This window comes from Pseudonaja textilis, chromosome Z, assembly GCF_049901715.1.
Source record: "Pseudonaja textilis isolate UNSWEBS1 chromosome Z, rPseTex1.2, whole genome shotgun sequence".
NCBI lineage: Eukaryota > Metazoa > Chordata > Lepidosauria > Squamata > Elapidae > Pseudonaja > Pseudonaja textilis.
The window spans coordinates 8,538,634-8,565,422 of NC_142008.1; the positions used below are offsets into that span (position 1 = coordinate 8,538,634).

The 26,789-nt window shown below is 36.5% G+C and overlaps 1 protein-coding gene across 1 annotated transcript in view; it reads left to right on the plus strand.

Annotated features, from left to right (window-relative positions):
* RBM33 (RNA binding motif protein 33) overlaps window positions 1-26,789 on the plus strand; it is a 121,840-nt gene that overhangs the window by 22,910 nt on the left and 72,141 nt on the right. Inside the window, 9 exon segments of the mRNA XM_026718351.2 lie at window positions 245-293; window positions 3,247-3,323; window positions 5,697-6,006; window positions 7,483-7,602; window positions 10,523-10,694; window positions 19,455-19,663; window positions 20,545-20,671; window positions 20,674-20,808; window positions 22,396-22,454. Coding sequence (XP_026574136.2) covers window positions 245-293; window positions 3,247-3,323; window positions 5,697-6,006; window positions 7,483-7,602; window positions 10,523-10,694; window positions 19,455-19,663; window positions 20,545-20,671; window positions 20,674-20,808; window positions 22,396-22,454 — 1,258 coding nt within the window.

Sequence of the window (26,789 nt, forward strand, 5' to 3'; positions counted from 1 at the left end):
AAATCTGGATCCTAAGTAGCTCCCAGGTAGTTCTAACTGGTTGTAAGTTGAGGACTACCAATAATTTATTTTAATATACAAATGGGAGTTTCTCACTTTCTGAAAAATGAAATCACTCTCATTTTAGTCTGCATTATTGCTGAGATCCTCAGGTATATTTGGGGTAAAATAGAATGACATTGACTTAAATGATTAAATTTTTCCACTGTTTTGAAGTACTGACTATCTCTTTTCTTTTTTCTAGTGAATTGGATGATGACTTACTAGGAGAAGATTTGTTGATTGGCAAAAAGGTAAAAATCAGCCTGTTTAAAATATATGCTTAAGACAGTTGTTAGTTTAAAAAATACCATATTTTTCAGACTGTAAGACGCACCTAGGTTTAGAGGAGGAAAAGAAGAAAAAAATAGTTTTTTGACTCCATGGGTCCTGTTTTTTCTCTCCTTGGCATCCAGAAGCACTCTGCAGGCCAAAAACTGGCCCATATTCACTCTGTAAAATGTAGAGACATTTCCACCACTTTTTTGGGAGGGAAAGAATGTGTCTTATAGTGCAAAAAAATGGCAATTTGATTACTTAAACCCACATCAATAGAGCTCCTTTTTTTTCTTTTTTAAAATATATCTTTATTGTTTACAACTGTAATATACAACGATGCTGCCATTTTGGCATCGCATATACCATACATACAAAGATATTGCTAAACCATTAACTTTCATATTATTAATACTGTATTTGCTTTTTAGTTCTATTCATTCTGTCTATTTTTCCCTCCAACCTTCCCTTCTTTTTTTTTTATAAGAACAAATTTTATTGAGTTTTGAAGACAAACAAAACATAAAACATAAAAGTATAAAACCTCCTTTCTAAGAATTACTTATAAATTTTAACAAGGCAAATAAAGCATTATTTTTTAAAACATAGTTCCACATTATCACATTTCCATTTACACATATATATCTTTTCCAAATTTCTCATTATTTCTCCCTTCACTTTTGTTCAATTATATTTCTTTCTATCAAAGTTTTAGTAATTCTCAATCAGTCATAAGCACACAAAATACATAACATAAAACAAGACGTAAAAAAATAAAACCTCCTTAATTGTCATTTATACATGTCTTTTCCAAATTTCTCTCCCTTTAATTTCATTCCTCCAAGGTTTTATTAATTCGCAATCAAACATAACTAATCAAAACACAAAACATAAAACTTCTTTTGAAAAGTGGCTTAGCCCCAGGTTACATCTTTTTTAACAGACCTAAATCAAATTTATGCTCACCTTATATACCATTCATATCTTATTAACCATTTTTATATTTTCTATATAACTTCTCCCATCTTTTCACTCTCTTAATTATGTTTTATTTATTTCATCTTATTTCAAAAATCATTATGCTTATATCTTTTGTCCGTTCTTTTCCAATCATCTATTTATCTCTTCTCTTTAACAAAAAATTTCTCCTGTAATCACTTTAAAAGTGTGACGCCTTCCCCTAAAGTAAAACTTAAAATAATACATAATTTCCATCCTGATTCTGCATAGTACATTCTACATATTAGATCTTAAAATAAAAGAATAATAAACTTATAGCATAGTTAAATATATAATTTCCATTCTAGTTCTAATTCTGATTAGTACATTATTTTAGAATAAGAAAATAAAATACTAAGTTTATAATAACATTAAGACTATAACTTGAATTAAACTATAACTAAACATTAATCATTTTACATTCTCCTTAATATTTTATTAAATATTGAAATCTATCATTATTAAACATTAATATTTTATTAAATATTCCAATAAACTATTTCAAATGCAAATACTACAATACTATCTTATGTACTCTTGCAGAATCTTTCTTTAATTATGCACTATCCATTATCCTTTATCTCTAAAAAAAATTTGCTTTTTGAGATCTTGTTCTAGCCTCGTGGCTTTTTTTTTTCTTTTTTCCTCCCTTTCTTCTCCAGTCTGGTCTTTTGCCCCCAGCCTCCCCCTTTTAACTTCCCCTCTCTGTTGTAATTCTCTTTTCAATTGCTTTCTAACATTGTACCTTTTTTTCACCCTATTTTTCTTTTTCTTAGTTGTTTTATTAAATCTTAAATTCTCATTTTTCCTTCCTCTCTTCCCATTTTCTTTCTTAATCAAACTTTTTAGTCCATTAAAGATGGCTTCTTCCTTTTCTTCTTCTTCTTCTTCTCCTTCTCCCTCAAGTATTTGCTGGTACGTAGAAACCGCCATTTCTAAAAAGTGGAAGGCAGCTCCCAAGGAATCCTTGCCATTTTGCTGTCTTTCTTTTAATTTTTCATATTCCATTTTTAGTTCATCCACAGATAGTGCCATTGTAATTTTTTAAAAACAACTCAGATGTTTTCAATCTTAAAGTAATTTCCAAATGTCAAAGTTATCAAACAATCCAAACAAATAAAAATTATTTCCTCTTCTTCTCTTTACAATTTTTCCTCCAGGGGCAAAATCCCAAATGTATTTTAAAAGCCATATTACAGTTAATTGATGGTCTTATAATCTTCAAGGCGTCTCCTCCAACAAAGTTTTAAATATTTTTTTTTTTAGTCCTCTCCTTCCCACTGTAACTGAAGAGCTTTATTTTTACCTTTAAAAAGTAGGTTTTTCTGGGCTCCTTTGCTTTCTCCGTAAGGAAGGGAGTGAACTTTCCTTCAGCACTTTCGCTGTTGTAACAAATTCTTTTGGAAACAAATGTATCAATCCAAAAGTCAGGTTTCAGGGTGTTTTGAAAGTAACTTAATGTCCTGGTTCAGCCAAGAAAACTTCTTCTGGCTCTTCCTCCTGCACAATCTTATCTGGTTGAAGATTTCTTTGTGGCTGCCATTACTGACAGCTGCTCCACCACCTCAGGAAAAAGGAGTCTAGCCAGCTGGGGAAAGGGGGTGGGATATCCCCAGACCCCTGCCCGGATCTCCTCTGTCTTCCACTGCCCCTTCAGGGCAGCGACAACCCCCAAATCCAGTTGGATTGGGGGTACCTCAGCAGAGAAGCGGATTCCTGCTGCCGCCGAAGCCTTGCAACCGGAAGTCCATCAATACAGCTCCTGATGGTTTAGAATCATCTGTCACTTGCTGGTCCAGTAAAGAAATTCAAATGCCATCCTGGAGGGTTGCCTATTTATTTTATATCAATTCATTTTTATTACCATTCATATTCATTTATGTCTTAAGTCCAGCTCAAAAAAGTGATTTTTCTCCCCTCCCCCAATTTTAGACTCAGTCTGATATGTCAGATGAAGAACTGAATGATGATCTTCTGCAAAGTGATAATGAAGAGGATCAGCATTACAGGTTTGTGTCTTATTTGAGCCAAGTATTGTTTGTTTTCTCTATTGGCACATTCAGAATATTTGTTTGTATTCCTGCCTTAGAACAGCACATAAAAAGTGCTGTTGGGTGTAAGAAGTATTATCTTTGAGGCATTAACCATGATTTTATCATTTGTTACAACATCATTTTATCTATGAGTAGAGAATAGAATAGAATAGAATAGAATAGAATAGAATAGAATAGAATAACAATTGGAAGGGACCTTGGAGGTCATCTAGTCCAATCCCCTACTTAGCCAGGAAACCCATTTCAGACAAGTATATAAGAATTAAACTCATTTTTGGCTGGGTATTAAAACAGAAAATAATGGTGGTATAGGACCACATTTCCCAGATGCATTCTTTTCAGAATTGTGGTAACCTCCTCCAAAATTTTAATTGCTTCTAGGGATTCCTTAGGAATAGCTATTCTAATGTGAGTTTATAATTACATAACTTTTCTTTAATATATATATACCATTAGGGATGTAATTATTGCTAAGTGTAACTGATTAAAATAATATTTTGGTTAAATGCTTCCAAGAAGAAATAGGATGTCTGGTTTGCTACATAATCTTAACTGCAAAATTGAATTAAGAACTGCTGTTTTATTCATTTGTGTTAAGAATACACTTGCACAATTATCCCAGAGGTGCTTTTTTAAAAAGGCAACTGGACTTTCTTCATTTTTACTTGAAGATGTTTTGCTTCTCATCCAAGAAGTTCTTCAGTTCTAACTGTGGTTAGAAGCAAAATGTCTTCAAGGAAAAACAAAGGAAGTCCAGTTGCCTTTTGGAAAAAGCACCTGTGGGACAATATGACTTGGATGACTGAGAATCTCTGTAGACATTTGTAGAATTATTTGGCTTTCTTAAAAAAATGAAATAGCTCTGTTGAATTTCTTAGGTACATTGTTGGTATATTTTATCTTTTCACCCTCCTATTTGTTTTAAATACACATCTTTCCCCATCTTCTTGTTGATGGAGGGAAATAAAATCATTCTACCAATGAGCCTCTGCAAAACTGAATATGTACACCCATACAGAAAATCTATATAGATCAATGTGATTGAAATTAGTCCTATTAGAAGATTGCTTGACACATTAAACTAAATAATTGTTCTCACTTTCTCATTTGCATAATGATTCAGTCATGATGTTTCATAGAAAAAATTGAGTTACAACCATCTTTAATCAATTCTGCCTTTGCTAAAAGTTTCTTGGCAAAGCAGAATTACTAATTAAAATATAGCAAACCACATATAATATCTAGATCATATTTCTATTTCTGATATCACACATAACAACAGAACAGTTCTGACTCTGAACTCTTTATTCAGGACTCAGCTTGCCCTGAAGTGGCTCACATATAATAATGATTGAATTGGGTCTTTACATCCAGGACAGAGCTGCATCTTTGAGACCTGACTTTGAAAGCATCACTGCCTTCTAATTCATTCATTTCTGTGACTTTTGCATATTGTGGTTTTTGGGATTGACAACTTGAATTGGCATTGGGAAAATCCAAGTTTAGTTCTACTTTTGGTCATGGCAGCTCACTTGGTGACTTTGAACCAATCTCTCTCTCATCCCACCTACTTCACAGGATGGTTGTGGGGAGAAAAATGAAAAAAAAACAGGATATAAACAGATAAACAAAACCCTGATAAATCATTTTTGGAGAGATATTAAAAAGAAACTTTTACATAATTATTACTTTATCTACCACAAGTTGGTATATTTTAATGAACAAAAAACATTTTTTAATTTGCTGAATTAATAGGGTTTTATGGAATTTTTTTATCAGAACATCTGTGATTCCTTCTCAGAATTTAGGTAGGAGCTATTGACACAATTCAAATTGAACATTTGTTGCTGTTGATGCTTATAAGAATTAAATGCAAATTCTAGCATGATGCAGTATATTCAAGCACACCCTTTTAAAAATATTTCTTTAGAGTACCCTAAAATTCAAAAACATTGGTTCCCAGTAATATTAATGTAACTAGTAAAATAGATAACTAATATTGCACTAAATGGGAAACAGATGCTGACCTCCTGTGTATATTTGTTAACCTGGGATTTAAAACTGAATGCAACTTGCTCAGTAATCTCACACTTTATGCCAGGATAATCTGTTAGAACATATAGTTGGTTTGATCCCTTTAGTCAAATAGCCATCATTTGATGGAACAGTGGTATAGATTTGCATGTTATGAGTTAATGGCATGAAATCAAATTGATGCATCAATTATTTTTACTTAATGTGGTGGATATTGTTGCATTCTATGCAAAATTCATGCACTGTATTAATGTTCTGATTTAAACTAAAACCCCTTTTTTTGCTATATTTTAGTTCTCAAGATGTCACTGTGAGTCTTACTGCTACCACTAACGTGGTGACATCCTTTGAGCTCACTGAGAATGCTAATGAAATATCTATTGAACAAAACTTAGAATATGAACAAGGGGAAGATGAAATTGGTTATGACAAATCAGATGTTCCTGAAGAATATGCAGAGGAGTATTCAGAAGGACAGTATGAAGGCCAAGAGACTGAGTTGACAGAAGACCAAATAGGCTATGGTGAAGATCAGGGTGAAGAAGACAATTATAATGATGAAGTGCTGGATCTTGAAATCAATGAACCTCTAGATGAATTTCCGGTGAGTTTTTTTCCTCCTACTTTAGTTTTTGAGATAACATTGCTACATATGCTTAAGTTTTTAGACTGATTTGAAACCTGTTTACCTCCCTTGGGACCAGAGCAAAATTAGACCTATTATCACTGTCTGCCAGTTTCTTTATCTAGGCTGTGACAAAGTTTGTGTTGACAGCTTGTTTGGCTGCAGGTAATGCTCTTTTGTCATTCTGGAAGGCAGTTGAGAATCATGATCGTGAAGATTGTATCCTTAAGGAAGAAAACAGCTTTGTGTGGTGGAGACGCAGTGCCAATTGTTAGAAGTACTTAATGCAAAAGCTTTTATCCAGGCTTTAGACAAGATCTGATAAAGTCCTTCGAAGGTGAAAAGATTATTGACCTGCTAAAGACATCTTTAAGGTGCTAATATTCCAAAGTGATTGATGTTCTGCTCACTCATTTACACCCTCCCCTTTTTTTGTAATTGAGAACTGTCTAAACCTGAATAAAGAGATTTGAGGTTGCTTTAGAACATGTCACATATATAATTTGTTTCAGTTTCTATGTTTTCTGTGTACATTGCTCCGAGTTGAAATGAGAACAGGTTTATTGCCATTTTTTAGAAGTATTTCTCAATTTTAAAAATCTAGCGAATGTAAATGGATTTATCGGTCCTTTATCTTTGGTTTAAAGCCTAAATCGCATAATGCTGTACGTGGTTCTTAGATTCATAAGACATAAATAATTAATGGGAAAGTACATTTCATGGAAAATAAAGGTATTGTATTACTCTCAAATTAATTGATTATTTAATTAAAATATGAAATCCTACATTTTAAAGGAATTAATGTGAACCATTACATCAATGTGCTATGTAAGCTGCCTGGAAGCAATTAATTTTCATTTTATGGAATATAAGGTATATATGGTTTAAGTAAATAGATGTAATTTTTTCCTAGCTTGCATGTTTTAAAAACTAATAATTATAGTAATGCTGATGTTATGTTTTAAATTTCAAGAGATTTCATCTTCTAAATTATTGATACAAAAAGTAAATAGCTACCTCGTATGGATATGATTTTAAATATGATTTTGGTTTAACCTATATGAAAGTAGTGTTATATTTCACCCTTCATAACCTTTTTATAATCATGTAGATTCCAACTTCTCATCCTTTAAAGTTTAAGTTTCAACAAGGTATAAAGTTGTTGTCATGGTTAGTATTATAATTTCTCTTAAGCACCATTCACCATTTAAATCCTAATTCACAGATAAAAAACTAATCTCCACAAATCAGCTTTATATTTAAGGTAGATTTAAGATGCTGGAGATAGAAAACGTACAGAAGTATGGAAGTTTGTGACTTTTTTCCAGTCAGATAATCAGGCAAACAAGTTGAGAAGATTGCATTTATACCAGCCACTTCTGAATAAATAAGCAGTGATATATTTAGAAACTAAAATTAGTTTAAAAGAAAGGCTTCCTTGTACATTTCTTTCAGGATGAAGATTATGTACAATCTTGTAGTGGAGAACAAGTAATTGAACAACAAGAATATGTAGCTGAAGAAGAGTTAAAAGAGGTTGCTGATACCCAGTCACCTCCAAATGAGTCAGAAGAGGTACTGCAGAAAAGCTGGAACATTAAAAAATCAAATTTTAGATAGAATTTTTAGTTTGGTATTTATCTTTGACATTGCTTTTCTCAATGTTCCTACTGGAAAGTAGCTATAAAGAGAAATTATAACCCTATGCTAACTTTTAGCAGAGTTATATACTAGGATGATCAACATTCCTGAAGGCTCATTTTCAGGGAAAAACATGAGATATGAAGGCAAGCGGTATACAGGCTTCTTGTGTCACAACTGCTTCTCCTTTTGTTTCTCATTTTTGGCAGCCCTTACAAATAGCGTTGGAGTTACAAAGTCCACTCCAGTCATCAGCCAAATATTTCCTTTTCGTTTCGTATCATATCTGAATTTCTTTAACCCCCTCTGTAGCAGTATTTTTGGGACAAGAAGGAAATGCACAGTACTTTCTCCCTTCTTTAATCTCTGTGACCAGAAATTAAAAACTGCTTAGCATTATACCAGAACTAACTGTTCTGCATTGAAGTATCTTCTGTTTGATATAAAATCCTTGATCATTTTTCACTTTGTTCTTTGTGGGAACAATGTCACCTTTTTCTAGCATTCCTTATATGTAGTTGAAACAGTTTCATTCATCTGCATTTGCTAGCAAGTAGATGTAAAAAACAACAACACCAAAACCACAAATAACAACAGCTCAGTTGTGCTTGAGTGACATTTTAGTGAGCCAGTCTTCTACAGTTTTCTCTTGAGACTTCTCATTCCCTGTTCAATTTGATTTCCTTCCCCGTTGCATCAAAGGAAAAACAGTCTTAGAAGCTAGTGATGAAACTTGAATCTTGGCCAGATATTTAATATGTGCTGTATACCGTATGCTCCATTCCAAAAGAATTCTGATCCTTGACATTTCAAAACTGGCGGATGAACAGATGCCTTGCTAGAAGATAGAGACAAGAAATTTAGAGTGACTTAAGGCAGCCGTCCATGAGAATACCAGTTACTACCTGAGCAATAAGTTTATTTTTCTGTGATGCATTTATTTTATTTTCTTCTTCTACAAGAGGCTAGCTGCCACTCTTAGCTTTCACTGCCTGTATTTGAGGGAAGGGATTATATTTGGATTTAAGGTTTTCCTCATCCTCAGTTTCTTTTGAAGCCAGGAGTGGGAGCTTTAGCAGGATTGTTTGACAGGCAGTTCATTTTTTTTCCTCTATCACCTTAAAATAAGGGCTCATCATCCAAGTTAGTGTATTCCTTAGAATCCTAGTTAGTTTACTTGGTATTTAAATTCTATGATTTTCTTCTTTTAAGTATATTGAAGCACTTCCTACAACTAAAAACACTGTGCTGTGTAGATTAAATGTAGAATTGTAAGGTTTGAAAAAATATCTTACAGGCACCATAACTAATACATAGCACTGATTTTTTTTTTCTTGTTTCAATCATTCCTAACAGATTAATTTCAATAATTGAAGAAATGTAGCCTACAAATACCCAAACACTATACCATGCAAACTGTAAAATACCATTTTATGGCTTTCACCACACAGAGGAATTTTGCCAAAGTCATCCAGTTATAAATGATATAATTGTCTTCCACTCAAATGTTATTTCTATTACACATCCAATAATTTTATTAACTTGTTTACTCTTTTGTTATGCTTTGCGGGAGGTTATTCAGTTACAGAAAGTAAGCAGTGTGAAAGATTTCCAAACTTCCTTTAAGAATTGTAGCTGTGGTCCTGAATACATTAACTGTAATGGTATATGGGAAAAGTCTTGAGAGATGGGGGGAGAAGGGAAGAGACACTGCCTCAGGAAGGGTCAGATGGGGTATCAGCCTGCAACTGCATAATGGACAGGGAAAGAGCCTCTCCTAACCTCTCAGACTATAAAAGAGATGGTGGGACATTTGTATTTTCAGGCTCTACCTTACAATAAAGTAGTATTAATTCACCTGGTCATGTTTCCTGCCTGTTCTGCCTGGGAAGGCTGACATTCCTTAATTTTTCCACTTAATTTCAATGAACATTGCTAACACGGCAAAGAAACAGCCATTCAGTTTTAATGCAGCATTCTCCTTTTATACATTTTTAGCCTGGAAAAATTCTTACACTACGTAGACTTCCCCAAGTTATTTTTCAATATTGCAACCTGGTATTCGTCCTCCTGAACTCATAATAAGAAATGCAGCATTCTCCTATCTTGACATGAAACACTGATCTTTAGTTTAGTATAGACTTCCATGACAGTGATTAAAGAGATATATTTCAAAAACTTACAGACAAGATAATGTATGTTCTGAAGTGAAGGCGCTTCCTGGATGAGAAGCGAAACATCTTCAAGGAACAAAAAAAAATCCAGTTGCCTTTTGGAAAAAAAGCACCTTTGGGAAAACCATGGTCTGGATGAGTGAGATCTCCATAGACAAGATACAAAGATTGTAGTTTTGCCTGTAGCTCCGCAGTGAAATCCACTGCTCTAGATATATGGCTACTATGAATGTTATTTCTATAAGGGTATTTCAGAGTATTAGCTCTTATGAGTAAAACCTTTTGATTCCCAAGATCAATTTTGATGCCATTTTTCTCTTTCCTTGCCTGTCCTAAAATTGCACAGTTTTGTAAAGTGGTTTAGCCATAATTACTATCAGCCGGATTTGAACATGGATTAATTTTTTGCATTCTTTTTAAAAAATCACCCTTTTTATATTCCCCATAGTGAAATCAATTAAATTTCACATAGTGCTATAATATTGAACAGTATGTGATTTTTAAGAAAGACCTGTGGTTTATTATTGCATGGTGAAATTAACATTCAAAGATCTTGACTTAGAGTTGCTTAGATATGTATAGACAGCTGATACTTGATGCACGCTAATTTATAGTTTTTTTGATTGCAAACCTTGTAAATATGTAAGATCAGCATTTGATTCTTTCCTCCTCTGTTACAGGCAGTTATTGAAAATCTGGAGTTTCAAGAAGAGATCAAAGAAGAATCAGATGAAGAGGAGGAAGATAATGAAGAATCTGGTCGATTACGGTTCAAAACTGAACGTAAAGAAGGAACAATTATTAGGCTATCAGATATAACAAGGGAACGAAGAAACATTCCAGAAACTTTGGGTAAGACTTTAGATGAATGGTTAAGAAAACTAGATATTTGTTTGGTTACAATAACAACAGAGGAATAATAAAAATATAAATAACTGGTGAAGGTGTGAATTATAAGCAGTGAGGCTGATAAGTTTGTGTGTGTGGGTATGGGTGTGTGTGTGTGTATATATATATATATTGCAGTTCAAGAGCATTTTTATAATGTGTACAGAGAGTTTTCCTTGGCATATGTATATTCAGTGACCATTAAGGTGCTTAAGTTATGGCAGAGTTGAGAAAAATGGAAGAACAGTTGGTGTTCAGCTATATTCCAGCTATCACACCATCATTGTGATACAGGTGCTATAATGCAGTGGTTGCCAACCAGTGGGCTGGGGACCACTGGTGGTCTGTGAGAAAATTTCGGTGGTTCGCAGAGAAATGTTCCCCCCAAAGCAGTTAATCCAGGCTGTGTGGGAACACAAGGCTGCGCTGCCCACATGGCCTTCCCACCTGCTAGCCCCCACTCTTTGGCCAAGCAGAAACCTTATCTTGAGTAGAGCTGTGTGAGCTGGAAATGGAAGGGAAGACCAATGGCAGGAGAGAGAAATCCGCCCCAGGGTGGCTTGCTGATATTGGTGGAAAAGTCGGTCCCCTATTCCAGAGCTGCAGTAGTCACAGGACTGGCCATCTGGTCATCCCGGAGCAGCTCCTCCAGTCCATGGCAGGCCGGTGCACCCGGGTGGAGGAGCAGCTGCTCTGGGATGACCAACGGGCCAGTCCTGTGACTACTGCAGCTCTGGAATATGGGACCGACTTTCCCACCAATATCAGCAAGCCACCTTCAGTCAACATTCATATTATTGGTCTGCGGGATGTAAAAGTATGCGTTTGGTGGTCCCTGAGGTCCAGAAGGTTGGCAACCCCTGCTCTAGCGACCAGCTGGCATTTATGATGTTGCAGGGAGGCACGATGATGTAAACGGTGACCTTCACTGCCGGCTTTCCACAAGCAAAATCAATGAGAAAGTCAGCCGGGAATGTCACAAGTAGTTCCATTTAGTCTCTCCTGCTGCTTCTACCCCCGGAACCCCCTGTGGCTGATGTTAGCCATTTCCTGATCATGCCTTGTCTTGCACCGGCCCTCCCTCTTGGTGTATGACTGTCCCCATGCTGCTTACCTCGAACCCTCACAGCTTCCCACTTAGCAAGCTGTAAACATTGGGCTTACAACAACAACCTGTATTGCTAGGATTGTTCTTGCTAAGCAGTGTGTACCTGTGATGTGCTTTACCACCGCATCGAGTAACAACTGCAATTTTGGTCTCAATTGCCATTGTAACTTCAGGACTATCTGTATTTATTCAGGATGGGAAGTTGTTAAAGATTTTGTGGCGGTGTTGTATGTGTAAAATAATATAAACCGGTAAATTTAGATAGGTCTTGTCCTTTCTAATATGAGAACAAACATGTTAAGGTGTCACACAACGTCTGCTCAGCTTCAGGTCAAATCTGCTTTTCTGTAAGGACTGGCTAATTAAGGATGCTACTGTTGAAAGAAATCTAAGATTGATGTCATAGAAAGGTGGAATCAGGCAGGTTTAGTAATGAATTATTTAGAGTCTCAGCATGACATCTTGTGAAACTATACACAAACAGGACTTCTTTTGAAGTGTCCCGTGTTACAAGTTCAATATGAAGATACATTATACTTTTCTAACAGAACATGTTGCTGTAAAACTATTGCAGGAGTACGTTTCTTCTTTCATATTAGAGACAAGGCCATATTCATTGTCTGGTCTGATACCTCGTATACAAGTAATGTAGATATTTCATGTTTTGTGAGTTGAAAGCCTCTTGAAGAAATTCTGCTATTTTACAGATTGACAGAGCAGGTCTATGAATTACATGAAATGATGACATCGTGTGTTGTTCATCTGAGGTTATCTTCAGGGGTGGGATTGTACCGGTTTGGACCAGTTGTGTAGAACCAGTTGCTATGACTTTGCGCAGTTCAGAGAATTGGCAAATAGTGCCTCCGGCTGGCCCTGGCCCTCTCAGCCCGCTCCTCCCCTCCCAGTCAGTCCTTATCGTGCACGCGCAACATTGCGTGCATGCTCGACATCGCTGATTGCGTTCTTCTCCACCCAGTCACTCCTTAAGGTATTTCTTCCCCTCCCTCCGATGATCAGCTGTTCCTATGATCAGCTGTGCCGGGATTCCCCTCGCTTACTTACTGCTTTGTCCAGGAGGCTTCCCTGAGGCCCAGGAATGCAAAAAATGGAGGGGGGCACAGCTTCCCGGGAGCAAAAATGCCCTTCCCAGGAGGCTTCCATGAGGCCTAGAAGGCCCAAAAATGGGGGAGTTGCCAAAAAGAAAAAGAAGCCATGCCCACCCAGTCACATGACCATGGCCACCTAGCCACGCCCACAGAACCAGTTACAAAATTTGAATCCCACCCTTGGTTATCTTTACCTCTTTTTAAGAACTAAAGATGAGAAGAATTTTAGTATGTCCTGATATGTAAAACCAAAGAGGGTGTACTTTTTCACATGACTATATGTGCCTCTCGTCTTTAGCTTAATTCAGAAGTAATAAAAATAATTAATAGTAAATAATAAATAACAAAAACAATTTTAGAATAAACCATATATTTCACACGGACTAAACGAAGCTACCAGTTTGAATGTCTATGGAGATTCTCAGTTGTCGTGGTTGTCCCAAAACTGGTTTTTCAAGAGGCAACTGGACTTTCTAGGTTTTCTTTTGAAGACTTTTCGCTTCTTCTTTTTTTCTTGAAAATGTTTCACTTCCAAAGAAACATTTCCAAAGAAGAAGAAAAAAACTCAGAAAGTCCAGTTGTCTCTTGAAAAACTATCTTTGGGACTACCAGTTTGAAACATCTTTCATATTCAGTATATCTGAACTACCCATTGCTGGGGATTATTGAGCCATACGACATCAAACGCTACCTATGAAATAGCAAAAGTTGTTGGGCTTTGCTCAGTGGGGCAATCCTCCAACCTGCCTCCCCCTCCCATCAATATCCCCACATTTCTTTTTTTCCAGATTTTATGTGGTTAGAATTGTTGGGAGTTGTAATTTACAGATAATCCTTGATTTACAGGTATAATTGGGCCAGAATTTCCATGACTAAGCAGGGTGGTTAAATCATTCCCATTTCATAACTGTGCTGTACAGACAGTTTAGCGTTAATGGGATTTGGGATAGTTAGTTAGGAATTGTGAGCTGTCCCCTTAAGGGAATGCATCATGGTAAATGAAGTTAAGGTATCCTGGGAAATGTAGTCCATGTCACGTGGTCGCATCTGTAATCCAGATTGGTCACTAAATTGACCTAGGTCGGGGGAGATCTCCCTCACTATTGCCTGAAGCCATTACCATGGGGCTGCTTCAATCATCATGGGGTTGAGACTTTATTCTCTTCCTACACCACAATTCAGATATGCAAAGGATCAGATATAAGAACCTCATCATAAATGTGAGTTGACAGGATGCCTGATGAACCAATAAAAAAGACTTCATGTGGATGTTTTGTGGAGTTTATCTATCTGCCTTTGTACAGTATTTGTACAGGACAGGCAGAATAATAACCTTTTTGCTAAGGTTGTTAAATGTGGGCCTTAAATTAATCTGCCTTCTCTCATTGATTTCACTTGTTGGAAACTGATTGGTTATAAATGGCAGTCGGCAACCATCCTAAATAGATGCCAGTTGCCAAGCATCCACATTTTGGTCACATGACCACCACATGGATATGCTGTGATGGCCGTAAGGGTGAGGACCAGTTGGAAGCCACTTTTTTTCAGTGCGTTGAAAGTTTGAATGACTCCTAAATGGGATGGTTGTAAGCTGAGAACTAGATGTTATATATCAGAGGGACCTCATAGGCAATTCTAAATCCATTAGGGTGATGGAATCTGGAGCATTAAGTGAGGGGAGGAGTGAAAGATTTGGTAACTTGCTGAAGGGGAAGGAACGCCTGAAGGGAAATTCTCCCTAAAACTTTTCAGTGTTTTTCTAGTAGTTAGTTCTGTAGCGAGTGCACAAATCTGGGGAGATTCAAGGAACCAGAAATGAAACGAGCAAACCAGAGTGGTATGTTTATTGTTATTTGCCTACAGACAACCACTTTGGGTTAAGCCTGGAAAGATTGATAATTTATAGTGGGTTGCTTTGATAATGGAACATTTGGAGAGTATAGATTCAGCTGCGGGGAAAAAAATCTGTCTCAGGTGATTTTTAAGAAACTATAGGGGCAAAATTTATTGTGCTTAGCTTTTATTGGGCAAAATTCCTTTTTTAATTTTCAACCTCTTGACTGAAAGATACAAGATTAGCAAGTCTATATGGAAGTATCTTTAAAAATGTTTGGAAATACTGATTATTTATTTGATAGCTTGTTTCTTTGCTTTCATAAATAATGGTATCAAAATACTGTAGCAATAAAAATAACCTGGTGATATCTCATTAGTAGCTTGCAAATATGCAAGTTTTGCAGTTCCTATTCAAGTTTTTTTTTCCTGCAAAAAGCCATTGTTAGCTGGAGCAGTTAAGCGATCTGCAATAATTGTTGTCTATTAGTGAAAAATGTAGTAAAAGTGGCGTAATAAATATTACTTTCTTTCAGGACTGATTGCTCTTAATAAGAATTATGGGTATAGAAATGGAATTCCATTGAGTGGTTACAACTTTTACTTTAACATGTAGACGTAAATTGAGAAAACACTTAAAATAGAAATTAATATTTTAGTTGAAATTCCAAACGTAATTTCCTTTCTGTCACTTTTTGGTGACCTTTCATGACAGGTTGTCTCTATTGGAGGAAAGCATCCTTACTTGCTGATTAAAGATGGCATTTGAAACCATTTTATTACCAAGGGTAGCCAAATTAATTTTGACACTTGGAAGGACGAGAGGAATAATTGCTGATTCACTGAATTAGCTGTGTGTGAAAGAATTCTGCAGTAAAGATTGGATATGTGTTGGTAAAAATATGTTAAACATTTTTTCTTATGAATGCAGCAGAACCATATCTTAAATGCTGCTCTTTTTACATTAAAAGGAAAATCCCTTGAATTACAAGAATTTTAAAGCAAGTAAGTGTGAACATGAAATAGGCTATTTAGGGACAACAATTCAAAGAATCATATACAAAGAACAGAATAACAGAGTTGGAAGGAACCTTGGAGGCCTTCTAACAGATTTAACAGATAATCAGAGTTGGAAGGGACCTTGTAGGTCATCTAGTCCAACCCCCCACCCAAGCAGGAGACCCTACACCATTTCTGATAAGTGGCAGTCCAATCTCTTCTTGAAAGTCTCAAGTGATGGTGCTCCCACAACTTCTGAGGGCAACTTCTGTTCCATTGGCTGATTGTTCTCACTGTCAGAAAGTTTCTCCCTATTTCCAGGTTAAATCTCTCCTTGTTCAGTTTCCATTCTAGTCCAACCCTATAACATTTCAAACAAATTATTATCCAATCTCTTCTTTAAAACCTCCAGTGTTGGAGTACAGAAAACCACAATTTCTGGAGGCAAATCATTTTCTTGTGTTTTATAGAATAATTTTGAAATGAGTCCCATATTACAAAATACAGGTAGTTATCCTTCCCCCTGCAGCCATGTAATTCTGTTTGGACTCTCAGCAACTGGCCTGCATGTAGAGCTGTTTTCAGGATCCCACAGCCGCGCAACCAATTTTTCTGATGTTTTGTGCCGGAAACTGATGTTCGATTCCAGTTTTGGCAACAAAAAACAAAAAAACAACAAAAACCTTAACAGATGGCATGACTTATTTCTGGGATTTGGGCTCTGGGATTTGGGTTATGATCATAAATCAAGGACTATTTGAAGTTTAGGATTTACATTGTGAAATTGAGCATCAGAAAATGTCTCTGTGTATACACTGCTCAAAAAAATAAAGGGAACACAAAAATAAGACATCCTAGATCTGAATGAATGAAATATTCTTATTAAATACTTTGTTCATTACATAGTTGAATGTGCTGACAACAAAATCACACAAAAATTATCAATGGAAATCAAATTTAGCAACCCATGGAGGTCTGGATTTGGAGTTACACTCAAAATTAAAGTGGAAAACAACACTACAGGCTGATCCAACTTTGATGTAATGTCCTTAAAACAAATCAAAATGAGACGCAGTAGTGTGTATGGCCTCCATGTGCTTTTATGACCTCCCTACAACGCCTGGGCATGCTCCTGATGAGGTAGCGGATGGCCTCCTGAGGGATCTCCTCCCACACCTGGACTAAAGCATCTCCCAGACTGGACAGTCTGTGATGCAACCTGGCGTTGGTGGATGGAGCGAGACATGATGTCTCAGATGTGCTCAGTTGGATTCAGGTTTGGGGAATGGGCGGGTGAGTCCACAGCATCAATGCCTTCGTCTTGCAGGAACTGCTGACACACTCCAGCCACATGAGGTCTAGCATTGTCTTGCATTAGGAGGAAGCCAGGGCCAACCACACCAGCATATGGTCTCACAAGGGGTCTGAGGATCTCATCTCGGTACCTAATGGCAGTCCGGCTACCTCTGGCGAGCACATGGAGGGCTGTGTGGCCCCCTAAAGAAATGCCACCCCACACCATTACTGACCCACTGCCAAACCGGTCATGCTGGAGGATGTTGCAGACAGCAGAACATTCTCCATGGCATCTCCAGACCCTGTCACGTCTGTCACATGTGCTCAGTGTGAACCTGCTTTCATCTGTGAAGAGCACAGAGCGCAAGTGGCGAATTAGCCAATCTTGGTGTTCTCTGAAAAATGCCAAATGTCCTGAACAGTGTTGGGCTGTAAGTACAACCCCCACCTGTGAACGTCAGGCCCTCATACCACCCTCACGGAGTCTGTTTCTGACCGTTTGAGCAGCCACATGCACATATGTGGCCCGCTGGAGGTCATTTTGCAGGGCTCTGGCAGGGCTCCTCCTGCCCCTCCTTGCAGAAAGACAGAGGTAGTGGTCTTGATGCTGGGTTGTTGCCCTCCTCCACATCTCCTGATTTACTGGCCTGTCTCCTGTTAGCACCTCCATGCTTTGGACACTAAGCTGACAGACACAGCAAATCTTCTTGCCACAGCTCGCATTGATGTACCATCCTGGATGAGCTGCACTACCTGAGCCACTTGTGTAGGTTGTAGACTCCGTCTCATGCTACCGCTAGAGTGAAAGCACCGCCAGTATTCAAAAGTGACCAAACCATCAGCCAGAAAGCATAGAAACTGAGAAGTGGTCTGTGGTCACCACCTGCAGAACCACTCCTTTATTGGGGATGTCTTGCTAGCTGCCTATGCTTTACACCTGTTGTCTATTCCATTTGCACAACAGCATGTGAAATTGATTGTCAATCAGTATTGCTACCTAAGTGGACAGTTTGATTTCACAAGTGTGATTGACTTGGATTGTGTTGTTTAAGTGTTCCCTTTATTTTTTTGAACAGTGTATATAAAAGATTACATATGGTTTTTCGAATGCTGAATACTGATTTTGTTTGTATGCAATTTTTTTTTCTGATACCATTAGATGGGATGCGGGGGGCAGGGGGGGAGTATTTTATAGGCACTCTTTTCAAGTTATAAGTTTGCTGAAGGTAGTCAAAAATTGGAATAAATATTTGTGTGTGAAAGTGAAAAGACATATTACTTGCCCTGAACCTAAACCCGAGTCTTCCTTCCCTTATCATTCCCTCCCCCATTTTTGAATCTAACTGAGACCTAATTGTTAAAGCTGCAATTATTTTGATAACATCCATTATGTGGGTATAACATTCTCTAAGGAGGATTCTTGTCCCTTCCTTTTACTCTGGTTTGTTATTCTTCAGTGCCATTCTATTTTAAATGCTGATCTGTAAGGTACAAACTACTGGTAAATGGATTGGAGTTGTTCCCATTACCTGGAGAATACAGTTCTGTTTCAACAGCGAAAGTTATCTGTGACCCCTTTGAGTTTCACCTTCCCAGGCCTGATGTGCTGAATATGTGCTGGATAATGATGGCCAGCACAACAAGATGAACTTGTAAACTCAATTAGTTACTCTCCTTAAAATTGGACATCCTTCTGCATGGGTTTTAGCCTGAATTACCTATTTTTCAGAATGTTTTATGCCGTAGTTTTCAAGATTATAGTCAGGGGATAGAATGGACTACATAATTCTGAGTGAGCCAGTGAAGAAAGATTTAGAAGCAATGCTCCAATTACCAGACTTTATCTTACAAAAGTAAAGCATTTTTTCCTTTCTCCTTAACATGGAGAGTTCCAAGTAAAAAGAACAGGATAGTCATTTTATAGTTTTCTGTTAGTTAAAGGCATGCTACATATCTTTGTGAGAAGGGAGAAAGGAAGAAACAAGGAGTGTTTAGAATGGAATATTGCTCAGACTTTGTTTTAATATCAATATATTCTGGAATATTTTGAAAAGAAAGGTTGAAGCCTAACAATTTAAAGTAAATTAATAAAACTAAAATAAAAGCAAAATCAAAGTAAACTTATTTTTAAAAAATCAGTTATGAAATTATTCTTGAGAGAATAAAGAATTTTATAGCTGGAGTGTCAATAGGTGTTTCTATTTGCAAATTAAAAAGAGACAATCAGATTAACTCTTTACATATTAATAGATTGTCTTGATGTATGTGCCATGCTAATTGAATACGTTTACCTACATGCAGTTGTTGTAATGAGACTGTTATTAGTTCATAACACTTAATCCTTCTGGCAAATACTAAATTATCTTTTGTTTCATCTAATAGAACTTTCTGCAGAAGCCAAAGCAGCATTATTTGAATTTGAAGAACGGGAAAGACAGTTGAAACAAGGGCGGTATGGGTCCCGAAGAGGAGGAAGACGAGGAGGGTTATTGATGTGTCATGGGCTGGGAGAACAAAGAAGAGACATCAATGAAAGAGGAAGAATGAAGGATCACCGGCCTTCTTTACTGTCAACCCAGACAGCTATGACGGTACCCTAAATACAACAGTGATGGTTGGGATGGGATTCAAACGGTGGAAGGCCTGCTTAAGTTTAACTGCTTAAATGAGAATGCTTAATTCAGAGCCTTATTCTAGAGATTCTTAAAGTCAGGAGAATTGGTATTTACCACCTGAAGTTTTGCTTTATTTTGTTTTGTTTATTTATGTGTTTATTTTTATTATTAATAATGAGTAACTCATGGTGGCGAGCATGTACAACATTCCTTCCTCTTATTTTTCCCACAACAACAATAACAACCCTATGAGGTGGGTTGAGCTGAGAGAAAGTGACTGGTCCAAAATCACCAAGCCAGCTCTCAAGCTTAAGGTGGGGCTAGTCTTCTGATTTCTAGACTGGTGCCTTAACCGCGCTACACCAATTGGCTCTTTGGTTTTAGGATTTGTGAAGATCCGATTCTTGATACTTCTTGTAGTTCTGCAAAACATGTGCAGTGCCAGAGATTTCTCTTGCTCGTGTCTGTCTATGGATGTGCTTGAAGTGGTAATGTAAAATGGCTTTTTGATATAAATAAGAGGAACAATTTTTCGTGTCCTAATTCCATCATGACAACAGAGGAATCTTGTTGATAAATCTAAGTTTAGAATGCTGTGTGTGAGAAACTACTGCTAAGTTGTACCCAGGAATGAATTTATGTTCATTCCTTCCCTAGCCAAAGAGTTAGGATGTCTCCACTTTCATCTGTCCATTCCCCAAGAAAAACTGTAGTTTCTAGGCAACCTGTGAAAATGGAGATATTATCGGTAGCCATGAATCTGCTTAATCCCATAAAAAAGTCTCTTGTATTTTTTGTGGGGCAGTTTTTAAAATTTTTTTCAAGTAATGGAAGTTATTTTCTCTCTTTAATTTCAGACACATTCAGACAGGATATTTCACCATCCCATGCGGAATCTTTTCCAGCAGCAGCAACAATCACAACAACAGCCACAACAGCTACAGGGTCTGCTCCCTCTCCCCACTCAGCTTCGCACACCACCCCCTCCCCTCAAGGAATTTGTATGCCATCCCAAGTAGACGCCCCAAGAATCCTGATGACTTCTTCAGCGGCATCCCAACAACCAAAAAACATACACATAAATCCACACTTCAAAGGAACTGTAGTAACACCTGTTCAAGGTAGGAATCTTTGCAAAGGAAGTCTAGTTAGACTACAGACATTGCTACAAAATGTAATGAAAAATGCCTATTGTAAAGCACATATTTGGATGTGAATATTTTTCATTTTTTAGAATCTCTGGAGGTACCATGAGAAAGAGATAGAAGCCAAGAAAGCTGCCATGTTGATCATCATCAACCATGCTAACCAATGTAGATCAAAGGTCTTACTTGCCAAAAGTTGGCTTTTGAAGTTGTCTTTATTTTTATAGCACTAGGTATTTCTGTGCAGAATTCCTTAGATTCATCCCCTGAAATTAGATGATGGGAAACTGGAACTGTAGAAAAAAATAATAAATGAAACAAATGAAATATAAATTTATATAAATTTAAACCAGGATTTGTATTTTTCTGCTGGTATTGTTACAAGATAAATTGTCCCAAAGGTGCTATTTTTTTTGTAAAAGGCAACTGGATTTTCTCTGGGCTTTTTTCTTTGTTTTTTTTTTTAAATCTTTTGCTTCTCATCCAAGAAGTTCCTTCAGTTCTGAAGAAGTTTCGTTCATGAGAAGCAAATGTTTTCTAAGAAAAAAAATCAAGAAAGTCCAGTTGCCTTTTGGAAAAAGCAACATTGAACAATTTTGACTTGGATGATTGAGAATCTCTATAGACAAGACAGCTTATAATAATGGTTTCTTTAATTCTGGTTGTTTTCCTGGTTGATTAATAAAACAAACCACATATTTTCTTTACAAAGAGTTCACACTGATCATTGTCTATCATTGTCTAGCAGAATAGGTGAAGGTTTAAGTGAGGAATTGTTTTTAAAACAGATAAAATTGTCTAAAGTTTTGTCTAATGACTTTAAGATATGATTCATAAATTATAATAAACAAAATATTAAGTTGCACCAATTTAAGGTCTCTTAAGGTTTCTTGCAGGATAATTCTGGTGCAAAAAATTTCCATTAAATCAAAGTGCTTTTGTAACTTAAGTGAGCAACAGTAAAAGCAGGGTGTATATATATTTTAAAAGCTTATTTCTAGAATAGTTAATTCAGTGCTTTTCATGCCTGCCTTTCTTTAGTTTTACTCCCCTTTCTCGTTTATGCCATTTGCAAAATTTTAAATTATTTAATTGCCTTATCTTAGGAGGTACAACGCAGTATGAACAGCAAGCCAATATAGAACATGTTTACTCAGAAATATATGCAACTAAGCTGAACTAGTCTTTATTTCCTAGTAAACCTACATAGTACTATCATGCATAATTGGATTAATGTGAATTAACTAATGGAATTGATATAATATCTGGAATTTTGGAAAATCATGATATGCCTCTGATGCCATGCTGTCAAGATTTTTGTCCCTCATTCAGTAATGTGTGAAACAAAACAAATATTTCAAATTGCCTCTGCCTTGTTTAATTTTGTAGCCTATGCCATCAGCATCCTAATTGCCCTGTTGCATGGTGTTAACACATTTTGTCTGCCTGCAGCTGTTGGGGAGAATGGGGGCAGCAGCTGCCTGTGAATGTGGTTGTATATGAAAATGGCCCGGAGTCTTGGCTAAAACAAATTGATTTAAAAGGTGTGCTCCTTGTTTTTAGTGCCCTTGCTGCCAGTCCCAACCCAGCCAAGACCTGCTGTAGGACCCCAGAGATTTCCTGTGAGTAGCAGCTGTTCCTTCTTCTCTGATATGGATAAGCATACATTTGTAAAGAAATATTAATATGGCAAATACAAGTGGTGCCAGTGAAATATAATTTTAAGGATTTGCAAATATTGACACTGATCTGTGAGCTAGAAAATTGTTTGTTAAATGCTTAAAGGTCAATGAATTTTTCAGGCCTGAATTAATTTTGTTTTAATTGTAAAAACTTCCAGTGGGGAGTTTAAAACACACACACACACATGCTGGCTGAGTTTAAAATAATAATAAGGACTCCATCCATACATTAGAGTCCTTTCAGAATAAATATAACTGGGGTTTTTTTTAATAAAAAGGCATTGAATATTGGGTATTTTTAGTGTAAATGTAAAGGATTTTATTATTTTTCTTTCATTGTATCTTTAATACCAGAAACTGATTTGCTGCTGGTGTCTTGTCACCTCTTTATCCCTTTTTTGGTCCCAAACCGAGTAACCAGGTGTTTTCCCTATCTAATCTACTACACTTGGTTGATTTGCCTTTCAATGTCATTGGATATTCCCACTTCTCTTCCCATTCATATTTTTGTAGTATGTAAATTTCCCTGATCTCCCCCACCCCTGCTTTGTATTCCTTGAGTTATGGTTTCTTCGCACTGTGCATCAAAACACATAACAGAAACATTAAAAAATGTTGCTTTCATTCACAAGACTAAATCATATTTCTATAACCTTTTTAGAATTGGTAAAACTAAAAAAATAATAATTCACATTTTAGATTAACAGTCAGAAATCGGAAAATATCATTTAGAAATATGGAAATGTATCCTCATAGTATTATAACCAAAAGACTGATATATTTTATTGCTTCTTTTTACTGTATACCACTTTTTAAATTTCAAAAATAATTAAACTAAATGTACATGTGATGAGGTGATTTTCTGTTTTAAATGCCTGCAAATCATCTCCTTGGTAGTTTGTTATTTTGCAGGAGTATGTCGGAATTACGAAGAATTCTAGTCTGGAAATACACAGTATGGTAGTATACATTAATTGCTCTTTATAGGTTCCTTATCATAGAAAAATGGTAAATGATTCGCTTAGCATCTGTGAACTGGGAAATGATTTGTTAGAAGAAACCAAGCCCTCCTTTCCAGTTCATACATAGTGCTAAATAAAACTCAGATGGAGCCTGATGATATTGTTCATGTACTGTGAAAAGCATAAGAAGTTGGCACTTTTATTAGTTACCTTATAATTTGTGAATTTTTGATAGAATTAATTTTCTTTTGGATCCATAATTGTTACATACTAGTCTTTATTTTTCCTAGAGAATGTACATATTTGAGACACAGGTCCTGAAAAAGCCTTTTAAAAATGTGTTTATCATGACTAAAGACATTTGACATTGCCTATAATTAATCATCCTGAGGATGGGGTATGACCAACCCACATTTTTAAGGTGCTGCTTTGTTTCCTAGGCATGAATCTTGTGAATACAGATGATGATTTTGGCTAGTATTGTAAGTTTCATAGAACAAATTCAGTTTTAAAGGCATAGTGCATCAGGATGTTTGAATAGAAGAATGAGCATATCTTCTGAATCCTTCAAGGGCCAGTTGGTAGACTTTATAAACCAATAAAACATGTACAAAATTAACATTATTTCAGTGAAACTTAACAAAAATGAGGATTTAACCATATTCTCATTAATATTTAATAAATATTCTCATTAATATTAATGAATAATATTTAGTATAGCCACTGCTGCTTCAGATAGTGCTGGTCCATGAGAAATCAGCTTGATGTTCATATCTGCTATATCTCTACTCTATTGCACTATTCATAGAAATTGGATACACAGAGAAAAACAAAATCACCATTAAATCTGAACTTGGGTAAAAAGGGCTATTCTTGATCCTTTTCAACTCAGTCAAGGGTGAATATCGTGGTAACAGGCAGATTTTGAGTCACAGAAAATGGTTTTCCTTTCTATTTGTTACCTAATTCTGGAAAAGATAAACCACCATTCCTTGAATCCATCGACAATGAGATTTTTGTTTTACAGTGTTCCATGTATTAAGTGAAAGAAATAAAACTAAAAGAACCAAAAAAGTCAGAGATTCTCTGGATCATTTTCAAACATCTGGTGAAGAAAGCATTTCATTCATTCATTCATTCATTCATTCATTCATTCATTCATTCATTCATTCATTTTACAGGCCACTCCAGTCTGAATTGAGTCTTGATTAGGGTACAATTCCCATTGCTTAAAGTCAGGATAAACATCAGTTTGAGGGTTTGCAGCTGGAAAGTGGTAGTGGAATTGTTTTCTGCAGATATAGTTACCTAAACTTGAATTCGTTTGCGTCAGGCACGCAAATTATTTCTTGTTGAGGAAGATATGCTTGCTGATTAATGCAGACAATGGTTGATTAACATTTTTCTCTCCTCAGTTTAGCTGGTAGAGCACAAGTTATCTCAAATCTTGTGTTGGTTATCAAAATGGGAATAGATTGTGGCCAAGGAGTCATTTTCATGTGTTAGGAAGGCTAAATCATTTGGCCCAACTCAGTGCACAGTCCTGGCCCCAGATTAATGTTTTTGTGAGATACAGCAGATATGTATATATTTACACCTTCTAAAATGTAACATGTTGACCATTCATAGTCATTGTGAATATGTATTAAAAGTGTCCTATTGCCAGTTTTACCAGTTGATAAAAGATAACTGCATACACACTTGTGCTGTTATTTGTTTAAATGTGAGACATCAAGTGCAGAGAGGGTGAGGAAAAAAAAACCTCTAGCTTGCTGCATGGCTGCCATAGCAATTGTGTTTTAGTTATGGCAGTGCTGTTAGAACAGCATCAGTAAATGAAATTTTCACTCTATTACTGTGCAGCAGCGCCGGCAAATTCCACCTGGTCTGGAAAGCATTTTCCTTTCTTTTTAACATGATACCAAGGTATCAGGTGGTCGTGATTGACATTTCTTGGATAGAGCTTTATACGGCATTTCATGCAAATCATGTTCGAATGAGACTGCTGAATCAAATTACATTTTCCCTCCCTCCTATTACAGCCCCTGCAGATGTGCAACTGAGCTTTCCTGAGCATCTCTGGCAAGTTCTCTGTACGAGAATCTGCCATTTTCACAACTTATCTACATAGCCCTATTAGTATCTCCACAATAGAGCAACAAGACCTGTAAAGTACCCAGAAGATCAACTTCTGTGGCTCCACCCCTTCTGCCTATGGTGTCAGTGTCAGACTGGGAAAAGGGAAACGCAATTTACAGTGCAGGTGACATGATAACAAACATCCTCCATTTGCTGGGGAGCTTCTAATTAATCACTATTTCCATACATTATCACACTATCAAATTTAATCATATCAATGCATTCCCAGCTGCAGGAGGAGCAGCAGAAGCTAAACATGATGATAACACTTATTAAGCTAGGGAGAGGGGCAGGCTCTAAAATGAACTATCCTTTTCTGTCCTTCCCCCATGGCGCTTTGATAAATGGTAAAATCAAGCTGATGCCATGATTGCTCACATTTTGATTCAATTTGAACATTCACAGAAAATAGGCTTTTTTGAAACATCACAGAAAAAAAAATACAGATCCCCAAACATTGATGTATACGATATTTGCTTGAAAATTCATGCAGATAGTAGTAGAATTGAATATATTGTGACTTTTCTACTTTGTGATATCCCTGAAGTAGAATAATTTTTTGTTGGGTACCTTTTCCTTTAATCTGCAAAACAAGGGCTTTCTGGTCATAGGAAAGAGGCAGAATGAGTTTCAGTAGATATGGCTCCGTCAAGAAAAGAGGACCAGTATAGGTGTCACACAAGCAGACAGATCTTACACATTGAAGTCAAGTGATCTGTGAATAAATTATAATCAAATAGAGAGCATTACTTCTCAAAAGTTACTTTAAAGAAGAAAGCCTCCTTTTTTCCACTACTGCTGAATATTTGATTGTTTTTGTGCTGTCAGATATTAAAATATGTGACGTATGCAACTGTGAACATACACAAAAAATAAAATTAAAACAAGACTAAAGAGTGTAGAAATGGGTTAAATTTTTTAAAAAAACTGGGATTAGCTTTTAGACCCCTCTTAAGTTGCTCAGTTCTAACTGTTTTATGAAACTCCTCCAAAATCAGCAGTAATCTAACCTTGAAGCAACTACCCCATAAACTGGAAGCCGTAACAAAGTTCCCCTGATTTCACCTCCCACCTCCCCAAGCCTGCTTCTCACCCTCTGAAGATGGAGATAGTAACCAGTTGAGGTGAGCGCATAGACAGGATGGCTCCAAAGGTGTCCTCCAGACATTTAAGA